The following is a 16,087-nucleotide window of genomic DNA, read 5'->3' as shown; positions in this document are numbered from 1 at the left end:
CTTTTGAATACTAAATAGAGCGAATGCAAACTGCATAGCGTTATGCCGGTCTTAACTTTTTATAGCCCCATGGAGATTAAAGTTTTTAATTCCTACGTTCTTAGGTCTACAGAATTTAATGATGTAGTGTGATAGAAAACATTCTATTTAAAGGAATATGAAACATGGTATCGTTTGTGTGGATTTTTATGTCCTCCGCCATTTGTGGAGTGTATATTAACATTGTCATTTCATTTGTAATATCTCGAAATATAAATTTCAGCATGAAATTCTGTGGAAATCACTCTAGCTTCCGAACAAAATGAAGTAGGTTGATACAATTTTACTCAGATGTGTTTTAGGTCTCCATACGCTGTACCGCATATTTAAGTTCTTCTGTTTGTTTTGAGTCACAATATTAACCCTGATTTGTTGTAAATTGGCAGTTAGTGTTCCCAGTGTGCGGGAAATGTAATTCCATAGAACTCTGAAAATATATATATTTTTTGTAGCGCTTTTAACTGAAACAGTCTCAATTTTGCTGTTCGTAATATGTACTTCTTCCTATTACAAAGAAAGTTTCAGTACGCCTTCGTATAGCCCCACATAAAAAGGTTCCTTCCTATATTCTGTATTTTGATTATTTTGGTTAGATTTTTCAACAGAATTTTTCCAACTTTGAATTTTGAGTTCGTAACTGGTACCAGCCTCTCTGGCAGATAATTGGCCGTAGACGTATAGATCCATAAAAAAGCAACACCAGATATTCGGAATTGTGAAAATTATAGCGAATTTTTTACTTATTTTAATGTACATACAGGGTGAGATGAAAAAATTGCAACAAAGTCAAACGCCATATTTTTTACATTGTTGTTAAATGTTATTGAATGAAAGCTAAAAATGTCAGAAATAGCATCAAATTTTAGAAATGTTTCGATTTGTTCGAATTGGTCACCTTTGGCACGAATTATTGACTTCAAACGGCCAATGAAACCGTCACACGCTGCCCGAATATTGCTCTGCGGTTTTTTGGCCCATTCCCGGCGAGATAATCGACATTTTGGTATTTTTAGTGCCAACCTTGCTTTCCAAAATACTCCAGACACAATAGTCCAAAGATTTTGGTGGGCATTGTGCGCTGGAAATGAAGCGAGGAACCTCATTTTGAAACCATTCTTGCGTAGCGCGTGCTGAGTCCTGTTGGAATGTCCAAGGTTTGTGGCCAAAATATTTGCGTGCCCAAGGCTTTAATACACCCTCCAGAATATTCGGCATTTATTCTGTCGATTAATACGAGCGGAGAGCGACCATCGTCTGTTATGGCGGCCCATGCCATCACCATGGCCGGCGCTTGAGTTCTGGTGGCCAACCGAAGGTGCACATTTTCAGCTGACCTCTTTGGCAAGTAAACACGATCATTTTATTTATTAAGGACAGCGAAGAAGTCTTGAATTGTTGATGACCATTGGATTATATTTAGCTGTAAAATGGGCGACAACAACTAACATCACGACAGGGTGCGTATGTATTGGACAAATGTCCCTAGCCAAAAAGCTAAGGGTTATATCTGGGCAGTGCTCTATCAAATAATTTTAATAGCGAAATCCCCCAAAATGAATTTGGACATAAGGAGGCTTCTACCATATTGTAGTGTATCACATGTTCGGCCCCGCACGACTAGAGCTTTTGCTTACTTGTTTTTCAGAAAATTTTAAATCTTAAAACGCGGACTTCAGTGTTTGTTTACGGAAGTTGAGATGGAGGAAATTCTTGTAAAGTCAGTAAGCTAAAAAAATTGTTAGATCGAACATGACGCCTAATCGTTTCAAATATATATTTCTCTCTCTGGTCGCAAAAATTTTCAATGTAGGTCCTGATTTAAAATGTTTCAATTATTAGTATTTGGAAGATCACGGCTTATATATATATATAAGTCCTTTACAACAATTGCACTATTATGATTGTTTGACGTTTAGTTAAAGGTAAACGCAATTTCATATTAAATTTTAGACAGGGTGTAATGAAATCATATTCCGAAGACGAATTCCGGATGCACTTTCGAATTTGCAAAAACTTTTCACAAATTCGAGCATTTTTTAAAAGTGAGATTTTAATTGACTTCCGACAACCACCCGTCGTTGTTTTGAGGACTGCTGCTTTAAAGATTAGTCAGACAGATTTAATAATTTATCTAAGCCCGCAGGTCATTAAATGACATACAGAAGAAGGAAAATCTACTTCAAGCGATTTTTTTTATTTTAAGTGTGGATTTACCGGATAAATTGGTGAATTCCATAATCAAGATTAATCCCGTATATAATATAAATATTTAATTTTTGATAGGATTTATACACGGAACCCTTCCTTAGAATCTTATATCCGCCTGCTAAATCTAAATGTTATGCCATGTTTACGTTAGAACTTTTTGTAGGGTTAACCTACTTTGAGAGGATTTATTTGAAGTAAAAATAATGGATTTGACAATTTAAATCCAAACCCAGTGGGTTAACCCTCATATATATAAACGTACTATAAGTCATCATAATGCGATAGATCCATTTCAGGACATTTGGGTTTAATTTAGATATCAGAAATGGTAACCTGCTTTCTGTACTGTAAATTTTGACAGGGTAAGTTACGGAAAATGCAAAGATGGGAATGCTGATTTGAAATGACTTTACCTTCTTAATTTTACCATGGCATGACCTTACCTTCTAAATTCTACCATAGGTTTAATATTCAATAGTTGCTCTGTTCCGAAACTGCAAGTATGTAAATGTTTTTACTACGATAACAATTGTTTCCTTTATGATATCGGCATTAATTGCAAAACTAGTTAATTCTTGCAGATTCTGAAACAGAGCAAGTATAAATGCGATACAAGAGCAATATTCATAAATCCAGTGGATATTATTTGATGTATACGCTATAAGGCATGGTACATCAACGCTTGGCAACATTGATATCTTCAAATTGTTTAAATTTTTATGTCTAAAATAAGTGGATTTTTATATGTTTTCTTATACCGCGCCAATCGGAGGTTGTTATAATATGCATTTTTTTTAACATTTTCACAAATTTCAATAAATTTTAATTCAAAAATTTAAATTCCCAAATTAGTTTGACAGTTCTTTGTCCCAGAAGCTGAGTCGATGCGACTACCTGTATTTTTCTGCCATGATAAAACGACGAAAAAGCCAATCAATCACTTATGGTACAATTACTAAGGTAATCTCATGCAATCATACGATTACAATTTGTCGGAAATAGCATCAAATTTTAGAATAACTTTAGATTTGTTCTAATTGGTCACCTTTGGCATGCATTATGGCCTTTAAACGGCCAATAAATGTCCTGTTGGAATGTCCAAGGTCAGCGGGAAAAATGTTTGCGTGCCCAAGGCTTTAATACATCCTCCAAAATATTTTCGCGATAATATTCGGCATTTATTCTAATGCCACGGTCGATTAATACGAGCGGAGAGCGACCATCGGCTGTTATGGCGGCCCACACCATCACCATGGCCGGCGCTTGAGTTCTGGTGGCCAACCGAAGGTGCACATTTTCAGCTGACCTTTTTCAATATTTGCCGAATTGAATATTGTGATATGTTAAGCTCACGAGTCATTTTTCGGCCACTGCTACGCGGGTTTCGATCGAGTCGCTTCTTTGCTTTTAGAATTATTTCTGCTGATGTTGCTGTTTACTTCCGTCCACTTCCTTGACGTCGGGCTACGCTGCAAGTATCACGGTAACGAGCGATGGTACGAGACACAAAAGATTTATTCACATTTAAATGCTGGAGTGCTCTAACGATAGCCACTTGTGGTTTAAAGGAATCACACTATCACGCTTGAATTCCATCACGAATAACTTTTTTTCCGGAAAATTCTCACCAAAATGCTTTTGTACGCTCTAGTTGTTTTCTAATGGGATCGGTAATTGAAAGTAAAACTGAAATTGTATTATGATTTCTTCGAAAGGGACTAAAAAATGTAATTCGATCATAAAGATACAGAATTTGTTCCTTTATAACATTTCTAAGGATTTTGGATACCGAAGGTAAAATAGAAATCAAACCATCATGACAATTTTTGGTTATAGGAATTATCTTTCCAAGTTTCCGTGCGTCAGGAAAACTGGAGACCGTAAGAATTGTATTAAATTACTGTATTAAATATATGTAGCAAAAAAGTCTAAATTGCAGGAAAAATTTGGTTAATGAAGTTGATTGGTATAGAATCATATCTAAGCGAGTTTAATTTAATAGAATTTAGAGATAGTATTTGCTCATACTCAGTAATAGAACGAAAAGAAAATGACATAACATCAATAAAACTATCGAAATCGAAAGATAGGTTAATCGAGGGTCTCATATTACTTTTTTTCCACAATTTACAAAAAGTAGTAATTTTTACCGTATATCAGAAAAAATGCATTTATTTCAAAGGAAAGATGTAATAATGAAAACCTGATAATGTGGACCTTATCTTTTACTTTTCCTAAAGAGAGGGATAACAAAATTTTACTATAAAGAAGCGATATAAGAAAGTGCCTATATATTCTCACCTTAAAAATGGTACATGGTAACCCTGTACAATTATATGTGGACAATATCCATTGTGCATACGCTAATTAGAAATGAAAACTTGCCATCTATAGTTGTGTTCCAGTACTTTTTTAGTAGTATAACTAGCAGAAGAGAGAACAGTTCGAAATGTCATTCTCATTTAGGTGTGCTCAAAAAATAAGGGAACGGAAAATTAGTAGAAATGCGATAAAATGTCAAAATTCCAAAAATAAACAGTCTAAATCGGACTGGTGAAACCTTACTGAAAGGACACCAAAATTTGAGTATTGAAGACGATAAGTTAAAATTATAATCTATAATAATAATTAATAACTTGATTCCTCACTGCTGGAATCATCCAAAAGTGAGTGAATATATCAGTTGTGATGTGCGAACATTGAAATGTATCAATACATTTTTCAACCTTGTTAGCCCTGCCAATTAAATGTCAAAATGCACATATCTGCTCGGCCAAATTCATGTAGCTAAAACAGGCAGAAATGTGCACCACTCAGCGCCATTTTTTTCTCGAGAGAGCTGCAAGTTTTGCTAGTTTTTGGAGTACGGGAACGCGTTGTAGCAGAATTAGCACTAATTAGTACTAATTTGTAGGTTCTGGAACACAACAGAAAAATGCAGCGTTAAGTTATTAGAACCTAACCATAGACAAATAAAGGTATAAACTAAAAAGTTGTCTCATCTGTTATCTTCGAATAAAGTGCTGCAATAGATGTCGTTCGTTCTGTGAGAGAGCTTATGCTAGAAACACCATTGGAGCGAACGACGAATTTTTCGCGGCGTATGTTCGTCGTCAAAAATAAAAAACATATGTGTATATGGAAATGCACACAATCACGGCGCCGGCGAAAATTTCGTCGGACACCGCGAACTCAATTAGCTTTATTTCTACTTCACACGCCGGCGAACGGCGAACAAAACAGTACAAGGTGGCCATATTTGTACGAATTTTATGTGTTTTAGTAAATAAAGTTACTTTTTACTTTAAAATTGTTATGGTCACTCTACTATCTGTTACTCGTATAAAAAAAACATAATTAATTTGTTTATTTATTTGTGTACTTGCGCCAGAGTAAAGGTGGATATCAGTGAATTTATAATAGAGAAGATGGACATAAGTGAAATTATAATAGAGAACGTAAAAATTATGAGTTCTTGTATAATTTTGCATCAAAAGACTACAAGAATGTTCAAAAAAAGTAAACAACTCCATCAGCTGTTTTATCATTTCGTCGGCATCGTGTTCCATACGACGAATTTATGCGGCTCATTTTGTTCCCGCGTAGGTAGGCGAAATTCGTCGTTCGCTTCAATTGTGTTCCTAGCATTAAGTCGATTCACTCAATTCTCTCAAAATACAAAATATTGAATATTTTTGTGATATATTATTATTTATAAAACAACACAAAGAACTTGTTAATGTTTACATTAGCCAACTACGTCGTGAAATATAAAAATATATAACTTAAATAGCAGAAAAATTAATATATTGTTTTCTAAGTCTAGAGACTTTACTGTCTCAATGGTCAACCATGGGGGTCTCTGCCGGGAGGGGTAAACATTAAAACTTTTAAGTCTGTACCTTTATTTGTCTATGACCTAACGTTATCCTTTTGGCTTAATGAAGAATAAAAAACGGCGTTGTGATTTTTGTATTAAATTGTGAAAAATATTGAAATGTATTTAATGTTGAAAGACAATAAAAATCATTTACGATAACTTTTAAAAAATAAAATCATAATGATACTCTTGGTAAAATTAAAAAGGTAGAGTCGTTTCAAACAAGACATCCATATCTGCATTTTCTGTAAATTACCTTGTCAAATTTCACTGAAGAAAAATCAGGTTACAATCTCCGATTTCTGTGTATACAATGGATTCATAAATATAAATTTTAACAATGAGATGTCGTCAAATGAATAATTTTAAAAAAATTTTATTAAGCTTTTTTTCAAACAAGTACGTTTAGATTTACGAAATCCACTCGATCTCATATGTCCATAACGTATACGTTAAATGATATCCACTGGATTTATGAGTATTTGCGATTTACGTAACGTATACGCTATGGAATTGATATATGAAATCGAGCATGGCAGAAGAATACAGGTAGATGCATCAACGCTTGGGAGCATTGATATGTCAAAAAAATGTAAATGTTTTTTTTTTCAAATATAAGTAGATTTTTATATGTTTTTTTATACTACGTCACTTGGAATCTATTATAATTTGCGTTTTTCAACAATTTTTACAAATTTAAATAATTTTTCATTCAACATTTTCAATTCCAAAATTGGTTTGACAGTTCATTGTCCCAGCAGCTGCGTCGACGCGTCTACCTATATTTTTCTACCATGAAATCGAGATTATTCACTAGCCTCAACCATGGTAGAAGAATATAGGTAGACGCATCGACACAGCTGTTGAGACAATGAACTGTCAAACAAATTTTGGAATTGAAAATGTTGAATGAAAAATTATGTAAATTTGTAAAAATTGTTGAAAAACATGAGTTATATATAACAACCTCCGAATACGACGTCATTCGAAGAAACATTAAACAATTTTTTTACATAGCAATGCTCCCAAGCGTTGATGCATCTACCTGTATTCTTCTGCCATGACCCTCAACCATGGCTCAATAAGAGAGGTTGCTCAACTTCACGTGAACTAGGAAAATGCAACTCTGTACTGGAGTCTTATTATGTGAAATAGAACTTTAAAATATGCAACAATTGGTTTTATTTTTAATATTTTTTCACAGAATGAATTTATTGGGGAAAACCCAAAAAACTTTAATTGAATTTTGTGGTTTCTCCACAAATTAAATCCATTGACTCACAACGATGTTTTTTAGAATGAAATGAATTGGCAGCTGAAATCCAATATCGTTCAAATCCAGTGCAATAAAAATATACAATAAATATTGACGTGTTCGATGGTGTGTACAATACCAATTATAAGCCGAGATACGACTGATTACTTGTTTGAAGTAACCACATTGTTTAATGTCAAAAGCATCTGTTGTTTATTTATGGTTCACTTTTGGTGTGTGTGTCTGTGATTTTTTTTTTAAAGGGAGGTAGTTTTCATATTTTTGTTAAGGTGGTCGGTTGTGTTGTTTGCTCTCGCGCTTTCTTTTAATTTTAATTTGTTTATTTTGATTCTTAACAATGTCGGCGTCGAGGGAAAATGTTTTGGTTCAATTCACCAACTGTAGATTGGTCCGCAACCATCAGTTAGTCAAAGATGATTTATGGATACGGAATGGACGTATCATCAATCCAGAGCCCGTGTTTTTTGATGAAAAGAATCTGGCCCACAAGCGATTCGATTGCAATAATGCCATAATTGCAGCGGGGTACATTGACCTCCAAATCAATGGTACGTTAATGAATACATTGTAGTTGTTGTTGTTTTGTGCGTTCATTAAGCATTGTTATCTTTATTTGGTTTACTCAACGAATTTGAATGGAAAATGCTGTCGCCAATTCCAGCAATGGAACTCTTAACACGATAACCCACAATTTGATTTGAATAACTTATTCTAGATTTTCAAATCCTTACCCATATTTAATTTTCGGATATACACAATCCCATTTTAGGCAATAACTCTGGAATAATAAAAAGTCTGTTTTGAATATTGTACTTTGTTTTCAAATCCCCGAAATATTTATCTAATATGGCCTATAATATATTGTTCCGGAACCTGCAAGAATCTTCTAGTTTTGCAATTTTTGTCGATATCATAAAGGGAAAATCGTAGTAAAAACAGTTCTGGAACAGACCAAAACGTAGTTTCATTACTACTGCGACTTTTTTGTTTTATCAGGTTTGAGCAAAATTGTTTCATATGTAGAGCTTATAGAAGTGGTTCCCACTACATCAAAAAACCATATCGTAGATTCAGATATTTAAAAATAATCAAATAACTGTTGATTCAACTATAAATCCGAATCCTTACTGTTTTTACATACACATTCAGTGCTTACAGTCTTGTAGCTTAGACCTTTACATGACTACCATTGAGAAGCAACTCCACCGCTTAGAAATACGCTCGCTGGCGAATTATCAATTATACTTGCAATCTGCTATTGTAAGTGCTTGCTCTATAAATATTTTTAAAACATGATTATCTTATCAAAACAAAAGATGTCGATGCTTCTAATGTGGGCCAAGATTTCAATTGACCATTGTGGAAACTTGAGGAATAAAAATAAGTGATTTGTACAATTGATTTGTATTTATTCATATGTATTTGTGCAAACAATTTAGGTACTAATAATTTACAATTGTTTCCCTCTTTCAATTTAATGCGGCAAAAACACGTTGGGTACATGCAGCATTTTTAAAGTTTTATAATTGTATGTTGTATTTGATAGTATATGTAACGTTAGTGTTTTAATAAACTGATTTCTATTGTTTTTCGTTAATAAATTTATATAAATAAGTCTTCGCATATTTTGTGACTTATCATGAAGGGATGCCAGACCCGCGCTCGAATCCTCTCGGGGGTTTTTCTTACAATTTTACATTAATACGATGCTGAGCTGCTTATTTATTCACATCTTTATATTATAACAGAAAAACATAGTTGTTATAGAAACTAAAAAAACCATAATGACAATTAGTTTCGAATTGAAAAAGCACAGTGTTTATAATTTTTTATTCATTTGACAATTTCTTCCTTTATAAAAGTTTTCATTTCACATTTTCATAGAACGAGAAGAAGCGAATTGGTAAAAAATACAGCTATTTTTATTAAGTTCAATGTAAAATTTAAAGATAAATATTGAAAATTGTGCCACTATGTGGTTGAGGTTCTTGATAGAGAAGGCCGATATCGTCCATTTTCGCACCTGGCCTAGCACCGGTACTATTATTGGGATCTACAGAGTTTGATGATCCAATTTTCTTGTATTAAGAAAATCTTTTCTTTGAAATTTTATCTTTTGTGGGGTAGGTACCGGAAGGAGTGGACCTTAACTAAGTTCTTCATCAATATATTCAAGTATAGTTCCATTTGTGGTAAAGCTATAAATAGCAGTCTAAATCTTTTACCAGATTTCACGAAGTGATGAACCGAAAAAAGTATCCCTTCCTGGAACGTCTTTCTTTCAGCATATTTTGCAATTTCTCATTTTTAAGTAAAACCCGCACAATTTCTTCTTTTCAGATATTATTTATTTTGATTTACTTTCAAAATCTTTATAAATCTTGTTGACATGAAAGTTACAAATTTGTTTGTGCATTTAAAGGGCGAATTGGGCGAATACAAATTATATTTTGACCGAAAACTTGGTTGTCAAATGGTCTTCCTGGCCGACCTTATATAGGCCTTGATTTAACTTAAAATTTGAATCAAATGGTAAATAATAACAACATATTTGCATTTTGAAACACATCAATTCAAAATGTATACATGATCTGGAACGAAGAAAATTCTGCAAAGGTATTACTACGGTTATAACTTAAGAACCGCTGGACTGATTTTAACGATTCACACAAATTCGGAATTGTCTCCTCTCCGAAAAGGATAATATACAAAAAAAATCACGTAAAAATGTGATATATTAACATTTTCATTTTGACTTTTGAAATGTACAATAGTAATGTTTTGTTTTGCATGATTTTTTTCCATTTTGTATTACTTTTTTCTAATGTACATTTGTAGTCTTTTTTTTTATATTTTATTTTTGAATTCGAATATTCATACCAATTTATTTAATTGACTTGATTTCTTGAGAACTGAAATTGATGGCGGGTTACATGGAAGTGTAGTTCCGAATTATGTGGTGGCGGAACGGAATAGATAATATCGAAATAATTTAACGCGGTCACACCAAAGTGAAAAGATAATTACTTTTTCAAAATCGCTAAAAAATCACGAAAAGAGATGTTATTGCAAAAATTCTCAAATCGGGAAAGAATCGAAAAAAAAATCAATGGAATCGAATTTTAAAATAATAGTACATTCTATTGACAAACTTTGTAAGGATCTTTAAACATTTGCTGTATAAAATCAGCAAAAAGTTGAAGATTTTTTCAATTTGTTATCCTTCTTTTGTCAATTTTTTTCAATTTGTATTATCATACAATTTTTCACCAAAAAAATGAAATAAGTGCGAAATAGGATGTTAACGGACATCTACCCTTGCGAACACATTTAAACAAAAGAAAAATGACCGAAAAAGCCTAATGAGGCTCATTTCAAAGCGTGGACTTTCATGTGACAATAATCCGTCCAATGAGAGCTCAAAATGCAAAATTCTTTGGGAGCACAATCAGTAAAATAACAAATTTAAAGGGTGCAAAATAGTAGAGCGAATGGGACTTTTAGTAAGAAAAGGATTTATATCCTTCTAGAAATTTATCCCAATCATTCAAGATACCTTAAATCGCTTTTGCAGGTCTTGATATCGATCATAACTCACGGATAAGGGTACAACCCGATTTCATATTTATATGGGGTTTTGGCCACTTTTTTCATTTTTGGCTCTTATTTGGCATTTTTATTTCTAAGGGGGTAGAGAACCTCTTCGCATAAAATATGAAATTTTCAGAGTAGGGCCCATATTGGTCTTGACCACATTCATCAATTGATTGGGCTAAAAAATTTATGCTACCCTGGGGTAGGGAACCATCATACAGAAAATTGCCACAGGTATTTATTAAAGTAAAGTTCCACATTGGAGTATCCCCAAGTCCACTTTCACATCTAATGTGTGGTCAGAAAAGAAAATTTTGTATTCTATTGAATTTGTAACCCCAAGAGAATATTGGTTGGGAATGTAGATTTGGGAGGTACATCTATATGAAATAAATTGTGAAAACATGAACAAATTACAAACATAAGAAAGTAGCACGGGACCGTATATATGTTGAATCGTCATTGAATTATACTATGATGAAAAATATGGACTTTATGGGGTCTCCAACTTACAATTTGACTATTCCAAAATCATTCTGCCCTCAATTATGAGGTGGATAAAACTATTTTTACTTATTTAAATCACGCGAAATGCTATGACATGCTATGTTGTTCTGCTATATTTTTGATTTGGCCTCTATTTGTCATATTGGATTATAAGGGGTAGAAGAAAATTTTCAATGTAGGTCGATGTTTTGGAGTAGTGCCCATATAAAGATACCTCCTGATTTTACCATATTTGAAAAGGCTTGGCTAAAAATGTTTATTTGGGGGTGAAAAATCTTACACAAAAATTTCAACATATCTACAAATTTTAGAATTTTCTCCATGTTATATTACCCCCTCAAGTCCACCTTTTGGCGGACAAACAGACCGACATGATTAGGAGGATTTATGAGGACTCTAATGCACAATCTGAGGTGCTAATGGGTTTAAAAAAGTAATTAACTTTGGCTATTCTTAACTCATTCAGCCCTCAATTATGAGGTGTACAAAATACAGTAAATTCCAAATTACTGCTCATTTGACTGGAAAATTTTGCTACGAATTTTACCATACTAAAAATTAATTTGATCCCTTACATGGGGATAAGATTGATATATACTTTTTAATAGAATTGTATAGCACATCCACACATTTGAAGCCCACGGTGTAAATATTGAAGCCCACGGTTTAAATATGGGTCCAGGTATTTTATAACACTTTTAATCGACAAGTACGTGAACACTTATATCAGCCATATCTGTGAATAATTATGCTTTGACAAATATGCATAATAGACAAAAATAAGGGGCCGGCAACGCGGACCGAGCCATGTAGTATATATATATATATATATATATATATATATATATATATATATATATATATATATATATATATATATATATATATATATATATATATATATATATATATATATATATATATATATATATATATATATATATATATATATATATATATATATATATATATATATATATATATATATATATATATATATATATATATATATCGATACAATTTAGCAAATGTATTTTTGAGTTGTATTTGATATATTTCCCCAAATATCGTTGTTGCAGACTGCATATTACGGCTACGGAGTGCAAAAATAACAAATTGGATGAACAATATATATGGGAGCTAGCTTTTATTTTCAGGCTTATTTGGTCGTATGAGCAAAATTTTATACTATTTGGATGAATGAATATATGGGAGCTATATCTTAATTTTAACCGATTACCTCTAATTTCAATAGAGTTCATCCTTGGGTCAAACAATTTATTTGTGCAATATTTCATCTGGATAAAAGAAGAAAATTGATCTGTTTCTCAGTGAAGTAAGTAAACAAGTTACGTATTTACGGTACGATCTCCTTTAGAAAATATCACTGCATCTATTTCCTATACCCATTTCTTTAAGATTTGAAAATGCGTCTTGTTTTCAATTTTTGTGTTGTTGAAACTTAAACTTAGTCAAATATTGTTAAGAGACAGCTGGCCCGACAATACTACCTTGTAAATTTTCCTTGCTTTGGCTCAAAGTTTATATAATGTCGGATAAGAAGACTACATTTGATAATTTGACAATGAAGTTAGTACTTTTTACACTTTGGTGATTGGCTTTTTTTGAATTTCAAATCACAAATTTTGAATAGGAGCTTCAGCTCATACCTTTGTCCATATAAGGTCGAGAAATAAGACAGTAGTTTTAAGCGTATTTTAATAGGATTATAGTTTAAAAAGTATTGTATTTTAAGTTTCTTTTAATACTTATTATTATATTACATCTGCTAAGACTTAAGCATTTGATTATCCCAGAGCATTGTTGTTATAGAAAATAAATTGTCAATGGACAAGTTCATGTATCCATGATATATCATGGTAGAATTATTTTAAATAAGGATGTACACGTCTAAATTTTCTTAAATCACCCTGTCAAAATTTCTCACTCGGATTTGTGCACGTGCAATGGATTTATGAATATATATTTCCACAGTAAGATTTTGTCAATGGTTTAATTTATAAAAATAAAGTATAAACGCGGTTACCTTTTAATTCTGCTATGTTTGGGTATCTTCAAAAATATGTTCCGTAAAGAAAAAAGGCCCACATTTATTGAAACATATCATACAAAATCTACACAGCCTCTCAACTATGTATGGCGTCCTGAGAACATATATGATCGACAATGACAATTTCCAATTCTTAATATTCAACTTTTGAATGGCTGATAAAGGTTTTTTTACTGGTTTAAAGGTCGTTTAATTTAATTTTGGTCCATAATATATATTTTTTTACTTTACGGCTTTTAAGGAGCAGATCACCTTAAAGATGAGAATACATAAAACGCTAGAATACGTAAAACTGGCTTGTTCGGGAAAGAACAAAGGAGCGTAGGGACAAAATCGAACTAAGTCGACCTAAAATTCCTTTGTTCCTCTACGGAGAAGCCAGCCGATGACTTAAGCCAGTCAAAAAGCGTCTTATCTATTCCCAACTTTAGCCTGCAAAACGCAAAAATAAGTTTTGAACAAATTCAACTTTGAAAAATTGTATGTTCGACGTATTTCGATGAAAACATTAAAGTCATTCGTCAGGCATTCGGTACGGTATTACTTTAATGCTTATTGATTATTAGTTAAAGAATAATGTGATATGTATTCCTGTATTAAGCTGAAAGCGTGTGTTTTTCCTATTTCATGTTCGTGTTGAATATGTTGCTTGATATTTAAAAATGTCTGATAATACATTTGTCATTTACAATCACATTTAATATTTTATAAAAACTCTTTCGCATTATAGGTGGTTTTGGTGTCGACTTTTCGTATGACACTGATACGGTCGAAGAAGGTATCAACAAAGTGGCTTGCGGTTTAATAAAAACCGGCGTAACCTCATTCTGTCCAACGATAGTAACGTCTCCAATGGAGACATATCATAAAGTTTTGCCACGCATTCCAGAAACTACAAACGGCGCTGGTGTCTTGGGTGTTCACTTAGAAGGACCTTTCATAAACATAAAAAAGAAAGGGGCTCATCCAGAAGAGTGCATAAAATCTTTGGAGAATGTAACGTTTAAAACTATACCCATATCCTCCACATACTTATAAAAATTACATTTATCTTTGTAATAATCAGGTAATTTGTTTTATTTTAAGGGTTTTCAAGGCCTAATGGATGTCTATGGGTCACTAAAGAATGTTAAAATTATAACTCTCGCCCCAGAACTAGAATCATCGGAAAATGTTATCAAACAACTTACGGAACAAGGCATAACGGTTGCTGTGGGTCATTCAATGGCTAGCTTAAAACATGGCGAAGCAGCTGTACAAAATGGTGCAACGTTAATAACACATCTATTCAATGCCATGTCGAGTGTAATTTTCCATTTTAACTTTAAAGCGAAAACAAGACGTGAAGCCGAAAGAATGCTATCTCATTTTTTTAACAAAAAACCCGTCTTGTCTTCGTTTTAGATATGCCAGTTGGGTTGACTGTAAAAAAATAATTAAAATGTTTAATATTAGTTTCATCACCGGGATCCCGGTTTAGTGGGCCTTTTAGCTTCCGATGACATACCTAAGGGCCAGACGGTATATTTTGGAATTATATCCGACGGCGTTCACACCCATCCCACTGCTTTGCGAATTGCTCATCGAACACACCCCCAAGGTTTGTGTTTGGTTACGGATGCCATATCTGCCCTAGGATTGGAAGAAGGTATTCATCATATTGGACAGTTCAAACTTGAGGTAAAAGATTCCATGGCATTTGTTGCCGGTACAAATACGCTTTGCGGTAGTATCGCCCCCCTAGATGAATGTGTGCGCATCTTTAGGAAAGCAACAAGTAAGTCCATCCAAATTAACATATTACACTAAATATACTAGTAAACTGTGTTGTTTTTGTTTTTCAGATTGTTCAACTGTATATGCAATCGAAGCTGCCACACTGCATCCAGCCAAATGCTTAAAAATTGAAAAGTCTAAGGGAACTTTAGATTTTGATTCAGATGCTGATTTCATAATGTTGGATGATGATTTGAATGTATTGTCAACGTGGATTGATGGCAAATGTGTTTATTGCAATAATGAAGTCACAAAGAAAACCTTTTCTTGTAATGACTCTGTACAGAATTGATCGTTAGTATCTAATTTCCCCAAAAATGTTTCGGACATTTTACAATCTACCTATTGTTAATTGTTTTTATACCTATATATATTTTGTGTATACACTTATTTTATAAACAAATTTTATAATAAATGTGTGTTGTTTTTATATTGCTATGCAGCTTGTTTAAATTATAGTCAATATGTACGCTATTTGCTTTTTTTGTGTCCTTTTTGCAAGATTTTTGTCAGAAAAAGTTTTGTGATGTCAACAAAATTATTGTGAAGCAGATCGTTAAGTTAAACTCTTAAAACTCAAAAGTGTATTGGGTAAATTTTCCTTTAGATGCAATTCGATGCTTTCTCCCATAAAAATGTGTCATGGGAAAATGTGGTCTTGATCATTATCATCACAATGATACCCAGATAACAACTAATAAATAAACATTACTTTTTAAAAACATAAGAATGTTAT

General features: G+C 32.8%; 1 protein-coding gene across 1 annotated transcript; it reads left to right on the top strand.

The window, feature by feature from the left end:
* Positions 1 to 7,654: 7,654 nt before the first annotated feature.
* LOC101896792 (N-acetylglucosamine-6-phosphate deacetylase) lies at positions 7,655 to 15,789 on the top strand. Its single transcript, XM_005191492.4, has 5 exons — positions 7,655 to 7,951; positions 14,306 to 14,571; positions 14,662 to 14,880; positions 15,031 to 15,352; positions 15,420 to 15,789. Exons 1-5 carry the CDS (start codon positions 7,741 to 7,743, stop codon positions 15,641 to 15,643), a joined length of 1,242 nt encoding a protein of 413 aa, XP_005191549.1. The 5' UTR covers positions 7,655 to 7,740; the 3' UTR covers positions 15,644 to 15,789.
* The last annotated feature ends 298 nt before the right edge of the window (positions 15,790 to 16,087 follow it).

The sequence above is a fragment of the Musca domestica genome, unplaced genomic scaffold (genome assembly GCF_030504385.1).
Source record: "Musca domestica strain aabys unplaced genomic scaffold, Musca_domestica.polishedcontigs.V.1.1 22, whole genome shotgun sequence".
Lineage (NCBI taxonomy): Eukaryota > Metazoa > Arthropoda > Insecta > Diptera > Muscidae > Musca > Musca domestica.
The sequence above is the reverse complement of the archived record's forward strand: the minus strand, read 5'-3'. Positions and strand labels throughout refer to the sequence as shown.